Below are 11,978 nucleotides of genomic sequence, written 5' to 3'. Positions count from 1 at the left end.
CATTCATTCATTCTTCATTCTATCATTCGGTCATTCATTCTTCATTCATTCATTCGGTAATTCTTCATTCATTCATTCATTCTTCATACATTCAGTAGGTCATTCATTCTTCATTCATTCATTCGGTCATTCGTTCTTCATTCATTCATTCGGTCATTCTTCATTCATTTATTCACTCTTCATTCATTCTTCTTTCATTCTATAGTTCATTCATTCATTCAATTATTCATTAATACAAATTATACAAATTACTGTGTCGTCACATGACATTCTTCGTACGTTGCCATTCTTAAGGAGGGGATTATTCTGTTGTGCCTCTGTACTTTGTATTTTCACAAAAAAAACCAAAACTGCTGCTACTGCTCAAACAAAAACATGCCCAAACACAGCTGTTTCATGACAGAAACACGAGTGGGACAAACGTACCCAATTAGAAAGCCGTTGTACAGTCTTTCGGTAAAGCAATAATTTTAAATAAGAATACACTTGTATGAATATAAAAAATTTGTTATGATTGATGTGTCCTTCAATCAGAACTTTAAAATCGTCTGCTTTGGTACCTTTGTCCCATTCGTGTTTCAACCGTGAAACAGTTGTGTTTGTATAGCTGATTCGATTTAAAGGGTAGTAGAATATAGCAGTAAATTTACAGGGTAGGCAGAGGAATAACATCTGAGTCCTCAAAAATTGAAACGAAAGGGTATCATGGGCGATACAGGATACTCTGCTATGTCTATGGTACTGCTCATGTCTATAGGCGGTTACCACATTCCATCAGGTGGGCCGTCAGCTTGTTTACCGTGTTTCTGTGTTGAGTAAATAAAAAAAAAAACAACCAATTTTTTTATTTAATTAAATAGTATATGATTTAATCAAAGTCTATTACATAATTTTGAATAATTGTTGATATATTTTAATTTTTTTTTAATCTACCTTTAATTTGGGATTTTTGTTTTTTAACATGTCAATCCCATAAAATCTAAACAAGTTTTCTACTATTACAATTATGACTAAACAATACTATTTACTAATTCAATTAAGCACAAAGCAATTTTGGTAGTAGGAGCATGCATTATGCTCTGAACAATCCCCACATCAAATTTATTAATATTAAATGTTTTTATATTTTCATATAAAATCTAGTTATTGTAACTACCTATATACGTAGGTATATAGCTTTAGTACTTTACGTAGGTATATATAACTTTATCTTATGTGAGACTATCAAAATATCAAGATAACCAAGTATGATCTACCTCCACTTTAACACGATAAAGCATCGATAAGTTTTATTGTAAATCAAAGTTAAACAATATACACGTATGTAAAATATATATGCATACTGGCTGACTCGGCAAACGTTGTTTTACCATATACATTATTTCTAGAACTATACATGAAAATATATCGTACTACAATTATTATATTGGATTACCATCTTGCAATCCTATTGCGGCATATAAAAATCGCGATTAAAAAACAGGGGTTGATCGTAAAACGGTGAAAATTTAAAGTTTGTATTTTTCAATGCTAAATCATAATAAAATAAAAATGGAAAAATTTGTTAAAAAAATTAAAAAAAAATTTTTTGGGGAGGGTCACCCTTATCATTGAGGGGTATGAAAAATAAATGTTGGCCGATTCTCAGACCTACCCAATATGCACACGAAATTTCATAAAAATCGTTAAAGCCGTTTCGGAGGAGTTTGGTAACAAACACCGTGACACGAGAATTTTATATATAAGATATTGTGTAGTATCGAATTGGAAGGTACATGCAAGTTATCAGTGAAGTCTCGAGTGCAACGACATTGATAGGGTGCCTTGAACATCGCAATAGAAACAGTAAACACGTGTTTCTTTTTTTTATGAATGACAATGGAATGGAGCACACATGCAGATCAAGGAAGGAGTTGGTGTCGTGTCGTATCAAGAGGTGAAGAGACTCGCTGCAAATCGTAGTGAGTGGCAAGAGCTCCGCCGACAAGAACGCAGCTCTTAAATAGGATAGAGAATAGAATGGAATGGTAACCTCGCCTGCGCTATCGGTATACACTGGCGAGGCACCAGTGAGAGATGATAGGTGAGAATGAACAGGTCAATTAGCCCATCGTGATGAATTCACCTGAAATTCAGCACGATGGTTTCCAGGGGGGACCACGTGGAGGTTGACCTTTTTGGGCATATTGCTAACAATGAGACTGGTAGTGCGCATTATTAACAACCCCCCCCCCTCCCCCCAGTAAGCACATGTGAGTATTTTTTTTTATCCATGCACAATCATCGCCTTGTGGTCCCTGCATAGAATAGGCCATGCCTTCCTTACCCGTTGGTGTCGTAAGAGGGAACTAAGGATCTTTTTTTTAATGAATAATAATGGAATAGTTACCCCGCCTACGCTATCGGTATACGCTAACGGGGCACCAGTGAGAGATGATAAGAGACGATGGAGCAGGTCAGTTAGCCCATCTTAACAAATTCACTAATGAATCAATCACGATGGTTTCCAGGAGGAACCGCGAGGAGGTCGACCTGATAGAGTATATTGCTAGTAACAGGGTTGTTAATCCCCGTTACTAACAATCCCTTTCCCCCCAGGCGACTAAAGAAGGGAAAGGGAAAGGCAGCAGCATCCCTATTAAAACGTCTCCAAAGCCTAACTGCAGTTGCTAATCAGGCGGATTAGCGTGGCAAGTACTGGCAAAACCCCCCAAGGAGGAAGCTTATATCCAGCAGTGGACAGTTTAAGGCTGATAGGTCAATCTCCACGCGGTTTCCCCTGCAAACCATTGTGGTTAATTCTAGTCATCACGATGGGCGAACTGACTTGCTTTCGTCTTCACCTATAATCCCTTACTGGTGGGCACCAGCCTGCGTATACCGATAGCGCAGGCGGGTGGCTATTTAATCTTCACCCATTAAAAAAAAACTATTTACTTTTATTTGGTATAAATAACATATAAAGAAAATATTTAGAAACGTAACCTAATTAATTTCTTTTATTTTCCCACTTTTTTCATACCGATTTCTGTTGAAGTATAGAAATCGGTAAAATTAAATAATTCTAAATAAAACATTGGCCTATTTTTTAATTGGTTTATATCACCAAAAAATTTGTTAGTTCCTTCACTCGCCGCTAGGGATTAGCAAAGATGCTAATACACTGAGAGCACATACTGGTAATCATTTACATAAAATTAACGCTAGATGGCGCTATGATAATAATGCTATTTTTAGCCTTGAAAAATAGCTCAACAATTATTCCATACACCAAGCATACATTTATTCGAAATAACTGTGATGTATGTATTATTATACTATTTGTATGAATACCTAAATAGGTAGACATTACGTACTAGGTATACACATAATATCATAGTAAAGTATCTGCGACATAAACATCTTTGGACGTTTACTAAACTGATTTGAATGAAATACGACATAAAAAAGTTAATAGATTTTATATTTCTGTAATCATTAATGTCTAGTTATTATAGAAACTTTACCTAACTTGTTTAACTTTAATTTGTCACAGATAAAAGCTTGTAAAAAGAAATATTTTTATTTAAGTTAGACTTAAGCATTATATAAATTAGAAAATACAGCTAAGCTATCAACTGCCGTTTGAAATAATTGAACACAACTTATAGTCCAGTGATAGTCTGTGTAATACCACAGACAATATAATACTATACTAGGTAATACTGACTGGCTGTCCAATAGTAGATTAATTGAAAATAGAATAAATTTATATTACCAATGTAGTTAAAATGCTTAAAATTGGGTTGTATATTAATTTTAATAAATAAAACAAAGAAATAGAATTAATTCATTTATTTACTCTTATAATTACTTACATATAATTATTACTTATTTTTCACTTGTCCAGCAAGATGATCATCTACTGTGGCGTGAATAAATGAGATCAGTCTTAATATCAGATTTGAACAAAACAAATTAAGGTACACTAGGGACTAGGGGTTTGAGATTGTCCGTTTCACAGTTCAGTCCACCTCCTCCACGGTGGGGCCGTCGCTCCTCGGCTGGTACTGGTTGCCGCCGGGCATGCCGCCCGCCCCCGCCCCCGCCCCCGCCCCCGCGCCGTGCATCTTGCTCATGATGGGCGAGCACGCGCGCTGCACCTCCTTCAGCTTGTGCTCGTACTCCTCCTGCTCGGCCAGCGTGTTGTTGTCGAGCCAGCGCAGCGCCTCGTCGCACTGGCTGCGCGCGGTGCTCTTGTCCTGCTCGCTCAGCTTGTCGCCGGCCTCGTCCAGCGCCTGCTTCACGCTGAACACGTACGACTCGAGCTGGTTGCGCGCCGCCACGCGTCGCCGCTGCTTCTCGTCCTCCTCCTTGTACCGCTCCGCCTCCGCGAGCATGCGGTCGATCTCCGCCTGCGACAGACGTCCTTTGTCGTTCTTGATCACTATGTTCTTGCTGCGTCCGGTGCTGTTCTCCTTGGCGGATACGTTCAGGATGCCGTTGGCGTCCAGGTCGAATGTCACGTCAATCTTGGGCACACCTCGTGGCGCCGGCGGAATGCCCGTCAGGTCGAAGGTGCCCAGACGGTTGTTGTCCTTGGTCATCGCGCGCTCTCCCTCGAACACTTGGATCGTGACGGCGGGCTGATTGTCGGAATATGTGGTGAATGTCTGAGACTGTTTGCATGGGATTTTGCAGTTGCGCTCGATGATCTTCGTCATCACGCCGCCGGCGGTCTCGATGCCGAGCGATAGAGGAGCCACGTCCACTAGCAGCACGTCCTGGATCTTGGAGTCGGTCTCGCCGCTCAATATAGCAGCTTGAACGGCAGCACCGTACGCAACTGCCTCGTCTGGGTTGATGGAGAAGTTGAGCTGCTTGCCGCAGAAGAAGTTCTGCAGCAAATTTTGCACCTTGGGGATCCTAGTAGAGCCGCCGACGAGAACGACATCGTGGATCTGGCTTTTGTCGAGTTTAGCATCCTTCAGTGCTTTCTCCACGGGATCGAGGGTGCCGCGGAATAGGTCAGAGTTGAGCTCTTCGAAGCGGGCTCGAGACACGCGTGTGTAGAAGTCGATGCCCTCGTAGAGCGCGTCGATCTCGATGGTGGCCTCGGTGCTGGAGGACAGCGTGCGCTTGGCGCGCTCGGCGGCGGTGCGGAGGCGGCGCAGTGCGCGTGGGTTCATCCGCATATCCTTCTTGTACTTGCGTTTGAACTCGTCCGCGAGATGGTTCACTAGTCTGTTGTCGAAGTCTTCGCCGCCGAGATGTGTATCGCCCGCCGTCGACTTCACCTCGAACAGGGAGCCCTCGTCGATGGTGAGGATGGATACGTCGAACGTGCCGCCGCCCAGGTCGAATATGAGAACGTTCCGTTCGCCTTTCAGGTTCTTGTCGAGGCCGTACGCGAGTGCGGCGGCCGTGGGCTCGTTGATGATGCGAAGCACGTTCAGGCCAGCGATGGCTCCGGCGTCCTTGGTGGCTTGCCGCTGAGAGTCGTTAAAGTAGGCCGGCACTGTGATCACGGCGTCACGGACTGTGGTGCCCAGGTATGCTTCGGCCGTCTCCTTCATCTTAGTAAGCACCATGCTGCTGATCTCCTCCGGGGCGAACCTCTTCGTCTCGCCCTTGAACTCCACCTGGATCTTGGGCTTGCCGCTGTCACTGATCACTTTGAAGGGCCAGTGCTTCATGTCCTGTTGTATCTTGGGGTCGTCGAATTTGCGGCCGATCAATCTCTTAGCGTCGAACACGGTGTTGTTGGGGTTGAGAGCGACCTGGTTCTTGGCCGCGTCACCGATCAGCCGCTCCGTGTCCGTGAAGGCGACATAGGATGGTGTGGTACGGTTGCCCTGGTCGTTCGCGATGATCTCCACGTTGCCATGTTGCCACACACCGACGCACGAATATGTAGTACCAAGATCTATTCCAATAGCTGGCATTTTGTTTTGCGATTGTTTGACGTTTACTATAATCTCAAATAAATATCTCTTGTTTAATAATAAATCACTTCGGTCTGCACCGAACTCTTCTTCACTTCGTATAACTCGTTTCTTGTTTCAAATAATACTGAATTCCCGCGCCGTCGAACGCGTTTATATATTAAACGAATAAGGTTCCAGTAAATTCTAGCGTTGTCTCGAATCAACCAATGACGACAAAGTTGTAACGTATATTCTAGTATGTTCGAGAACCCTCGCGCATTACCCAATGAAAGCGTTGGATAGAGAGAGATGGTATAATATTTTCATCTTTTTTCTCATAAATTTTATCAAATAGGGTGACAATATTATAAAATTACCCATAGCTATGGGAGTAATTTCATTTATATTATAATGCATGCAGTTGATTTCGTACCATGTAATGAATGAATATTTTATTTAATAATGAAGTTATATTTAATTACATTATATATAAAAAATATTTATACTCATCAAGTCTCCCTATATAATAATAGATTTATTAACACATTCAATGACGTAGTTTCATCATAGGTGATTATCCCTTAATCAGGCCCCATGTGCACTGGCATTAAAACATATTTTTAAATAAGATGTGTTCTTAATTTTACCTGTACAAAGTATTCCTAAGATCTGTTTCTTAAAAAATATTAAAATTAAGACAAAAAAGTGGTCGTATTATGCACTATACCTGTTAATAATTTGTTTCCATTATTCCTATTTTTAATTAGGAACTGCATAGTATGAAATGCTTTAAAATGAAAACATAACACAAATTGATAGATGTTTGAAATGTGGTCCTGCAACGGAATTTTTTTATTGTCAATTGTTTTGTAAAAACTATGGCGGTCACATTGTTTTAATCAATGATTAGATTAGAATATTACTTTTGTTAAAAAAACGTAGAATGTTATTTTTGTTATAAGAAACCTAATAATTTACAATTGTATTTTTATTTCAAAATCATCTCTTGTATAATGCAGTGTCCACATCATACTACCGCCAGACGGGTATAGGGCATATAATGACCACTTTGTTGTTATAGGGCATATATTGGCCATGTTTTATAAATAAAACAAAAATATTTATATAAGCAACACATTCAATTAATGTCATATACAAAGTAGTTAAAAAAAAACAGCAAAATTGTTTACAATGCAAAATATAGCCAGAATACATAAAATGGGGAAATTTTATTTTTCTATTATAAACACTACAATGATAAAAAGAAAGAAATGTCGAGAAGCCGACCAATCCAGAAACCGCTATTCGCTTACGTCATCAACTGTTGAAAAGAGATAGAAATATATTACTATTTCATTATTTCTCTTGGCAAACTGCTTCGATACGACGTCTAAAATGTGAATTTAGAAAATGTAACGCTAGTGTTTTAGTTCTCGAACCTTCTCGTATCTTCCTAAGAATGATTTTATAACATCATCAATTATCTCAGCTGTTTGTGTCTCAAATTAATTGCAATGTTTTTCTGCTGATCGTGACGATTTGTGAATAAAAATGATTGTCGAAAAAGTGACATCTGTACCGGTTTAGTGACAAGCATATTGTTATTGTAATAGACAACTTTCTTTGCTACCTATTCTATTATTAGGGCTTACTTGACGAAATGTTTATTCCGTCATTCTTTATTCTTTATTGTACACAAAACATACTGTTAATTACAATTCATTATAAAGATAATGTACAAAGGCGAGCTTATCTCTAATAAGAGATTTCTTCCAGCAAAACCTTTCCATGTTAATTGTGTTATTTTAAAAATATAAATAGGCAGTCATACGAACCGCATATATTGTATAAACGCATAAGTTATGTATACACAAAGAATAATACAAACTACACATTATAAATTACATAAAATACCCTGTAAACATACACATATATTTACACAAACATACATATACACATACATATATATATACACATATAAACATATATAAATATACATACACATATACATAATACGTCAGCATAGTGATAAGTAATGCTCTCCTAGACGACGCTTAAACATGCCTATACTTGCCGATTCACTTATTTCGGATGGCAGACTATTCCATAGTCGAATGGATATAACTGTAAAGGAATTCCCAATTCATTGTCAATCCTTACTAAGTATTTAGTATTTAATATCTAAATGCTAAAGTGAGTTTTTTTCTCTTGGCGTTTTAACAGCTCAATCGGTTATTATGAAATTTGTTAGAAGACACGTACTAAGTATTTGGGATAACGAAGAGATAGGGGTTTTACTCTACCGGTCATGAGAGAAAAGAGAAGTCACGAATGAAACTTAATACCTAGTAATAAATAACTTTTATTGTTGATTCACATAAGTACCTAAATACATAAGTACATAGGAAATGTTTACGAAAAAGATAGAGACGTGATAGATGGTTAGGTATACTACTTTTTTATTTTTATTTAATGATTAAGACCGACAGCAAGCTTTTACCTATGTCAATAGTAATTTTTTTTTTAAATGGGTTATAATGGAATGGTAACCCCACCCGCGCTATCGGTATACTCTGGTGGGGCACCAGTGAGGGATGATAGGTGAGGATGAAGCAATTCAGTTAGCCCATCGTGACGAATTCAATAAGAATTGTTCACGATGGTTTCCAGGGGGAACCACGTGGAGGTCGATCTAATAGGGCAAATTGCTAACAATAGGGCTGTCAAACTCCACTGCTAACAATTCCTTTGAGTATTTATTCCTTTGTTTATTTATTTATTCGTTTGGGGCACCAGTAAGGTATGATAGATGAGGATGAAGCAGATCTTTTTAATAGATGATAATGGAATGGTAACTCCGTCTGCGCTATCGATATACACTGGCAGGGCACCAGTGAGGAATGACAAGTGAGAATGAAGCAGGTCAGTTAGCTCATCTTGTTGAATCTAACAATGGGTTACTAATGAAGTACCTTCTCCCCTGAATGAAGTAAGTCATTTAGTCCATCTTATCGAATTCAACAATAAACCAATCATGATGGTTTCCAGGGAGAACCGCGAGGAGGTCGACCTGATAGAGTTTATTGCTAACAAAGGCGTTGCTAGTCCTACATTACTAACAATCCTTCTTCCCCTAGTAATGGTATGTAGATATGTAAGTAGGTATCAACGATATGTATTGGGGGGAAAAGGATTGTTAGTAATGGAGACAGAGAATCCTATTGCTAGCAATATACCCAACCAGGTCGACCTCCTCGCGGTTCTCCCTGGAATCTATCATGGTTAATTCCTGATGAATTCATCATGATGGGCTAACTGGCCTGTTTTCATTCTCACCTATCACCCTTCACTGGTGCTCCGCCAGCATATCCCGTTAGCGCAGGCGGGGTTACCATACCATTTTGACCCAGCAAAAAAAAAACAAGGAATGAGCAGTGGGTATCTACTGTGGAGAAACTGTATGTCTAAATTGAGAGAATAGAACATTATACTATAAACAAATATATATTTCTATACTAATATTATAAGAAGGAAAAATTTGCTTTTTTTTGTTTGTAATAGGTTACCTTAACGGGGGAAAGGATTGTTAGTAATGCGGATTATCACCCCATTGCTAGTAATATACCCTATCAGATCGACCTGCACGTGGTTCGCCCTGGAAACCATCATGCTGAATTCTAGGTGTATTTTTTTTTTAATAGATGATAATGAAATGGTAACCTCGCCCGCGCTATCGGTATACACAGGCGGAGCGCCAGTGAGAGGTGATAAGTGACGATGAAAGTAGGTCAGTTAGCCCATCGTGGCAAACTCCACTAGAATTAATCACGATGGTTTCCAGGGGGAACCGCGTGGATGTCGACCTGATAGAGTGTATTGCAATGGGTCAGTTAGATCTCATTACTAACAATCCCTTTCCCCCCACTAGGTGTATTCATCACGGTGAGCTAACTGACCTGCCTTTTCATCCTCACCTATCATCCCTCACTGGTGTTCCGCCAGCGTATACCGTTAGCACAGGCGGGGTTACCATTTCATTATCATCCATTGAAAAAGAAAAATAGATTACCTTCAAAATTATTTAACCGATTTTAATTATGTTCTTACACCTTTATAAAACTACATTATCATTGAATAACATAAAGTACATAAAATATACAAATTTTTCTTATTCTATTAAAAATATCAAAATTTCGACAACTCTGTCTACCCGTCATAGTCGAGCTATATCATATTGTAAATATCGAACAAATTTAGAAAATTTGAGGGAGACTTTGTACAAAAGTCGATTGCTTGGGCACCTCTGTCCCATTAGTGTTTCTACCGTGAAACAGTTGTGTTTGCAAGGCTGTGTTTCGGTTTGAAGGGTGAGATATGGCGTGAATTTACAGAGTACAGAGGAATAACACCTGAGTCCTCAGGAATGGCAACGCATGGGGGGTTTCATGGGCGAAACAGTATACTCTGTTATGTCCATGGTACTGCTCATGTCTATAGGCGACGGTTACCACTTTACATCAGGTGGACCATCAGCTTGTTTGCCATTCTAAGTTGTATAAAAAAAAATTGAAAGTGACAGTTCTGCGATTGATTTTACATTATTGTGAAATATGTAGGTTTGTATCAGAACGTAATAAGTCTACGGCAGCCGTTCCCAAAGGGGGCGATAACGCCCCCTTGTAGGCACTGTAGGCCTAAAGCGACCTAGAAAAAAAGGGGGCGTTGTGTGGAGGCTTTTAGGATGATTTGTTGATCTTGAAGTAATAGTGGTTTTTAAATAGGTGAAAAAATGGGGGCGCTAAAAATAATTTATTCTCAAAGTGGGCAGTAGACAAAATAACTTTGGGAACCCCTGGTCTACAGTTTTTAGCAATTTACAGGGCCAGAAATAGAGCATAGAGATACATTTTCAAGCTCAACTGTACACTGGCGAGGCACCAGTGAAAGATGATGGGTGATGATGAAGCAGGTCAGTTAGCCCATCGTGATGAATTCAACAAGAATTGTTCACGATGGTTTCCAGGGGGAACCACGTGGAGGTCGACCTGATAGGGTATATTGCTAGCAATGGGGCTGGCAAATTCCATTGCTAACAATCCCTTTCCCTCCATTTTAGCTGTGGTTAGCATTAGGAGTGTAGTAAAAATGTAACACTGACGCAGGTATAATGTAAATAAATTATTGTGACATTACCCTATAAAAAATGATTGCTGATACCTGCCGCTTGGTACCTACCTGCTTACTTTACTTACTTACTGCTACCTGTTACCAACTTGGTACTATTTGGGTTCAAACTACCCTCCCAAAATAATTGTATGATTTTTTTTTTTTTTTTTTTGTTATAATACAATTTACAAATATGTGCATTTTGTGTTTATTTTATGATTATAATCAATAAGTTACATCATGTAATGTAAGTTTTTTATGTTGTGTAGATTTATAGATACTTGTATCTCTATTTTAAATGTTTGAAGGAGTGTATATTACTCGCCAAACGATTTATGGCTGATTGTAAATTCTAGGCTTACGTACACTGGAATTTATTATATTTGTAAACACTTATGATAAATAAAGAACTTTTGAAAACAAACAAAACCCTATAAAAAAAAAGATAGTTCTCGAATGGCATGGCGTATCATTACAAGGGGTGAGTATATATATAGCTATATCTATATATTTCAGTTACAAAATCCATATACTGTCCCAATCTATCTATACTTATAATAAATCTGTAGAGAGGTCAATTCCGTACATGAAATATATTTCCAAAATAACTATCAGCCGGTGATTAGTGATCGATACTGATGCCAAAAATGCAATCAGTAAAATTTTGTCTGTTTGTTTAGCTTGGTTTTTTTACAGTTTTCGTGAATCTGTTTAAGGCTGTATTATAAAAGACATTTAAACAGGTACTTCAATTATGAATAACTGTCTCCTACCCACACTCTCTCAATAATAAACAATAAACGCACGTGTCCGGGGGGAAAGGGATTGTTAGTAATATAGACTAATGGCCCCGTTGCTAGCAAGCCCTGTCAGGTCGACCTCCACGCGGTTCCCCCTGGAAATCAT

General features: G+C 38.9%; 1 protein-coding gene across 1 annotated transcript; it reads right to left on the bottom strand.

Annotated features, from left to right (window-relative positions):
* Positions 1-3,890: 3,890 nt before the first annotated feature.
* On the bottom strand, positions 3,891-6,058 carry LOC113510568 (heat shock protein 68-like). The gene has a single exon (XM_052897181.1). The coding sequence runs from the start codon at positions 5,922-5,924 to the stop codon at positions 4,005-4,007; it is 1,920 nt and encodes a 639-aa protein (XP_052753141.1). The 5' UTR covers positions 5,925-6,058; the 3' UTR covers positions 3,891-4,004.
* Between the last annotated feature and the right edge of the window lie 5,920 nt (positions 6,059-11,978).

This window comes from Galleria mellonella, unplaced genomic scaffold (genome assembly GCF_026898425.1).
Source record: "Galleria mellonella isolate WM207_F2 unplaced genomic scaffold, CSIRO_AGI_GalMel_v1 utg352, whole genome shotgun sequence".
Taxonomy (NCBI): domain Eukaryota; kingdom Metazoa; phylum Arthropoda; class Insecta; order Lepidoptera; family Pyralidae; genus Galleria; species Galleria mellonella.
The sequence above is the reverse complement of the archived record's forward strand: the minus strand, read 5'-3'. Positions and strand labels throughout refer to the sequence as shown.

Bases quoted from the DNA above. Each gene is read 5' to 3' on its own strand.
- LOC113510568 (XM_052897181.1), bottom strand. From the start codon at position 5,924: ATGCCAGCTATTGGAATAGATCTTGGTACTACATATTCGTGCGTCGGT.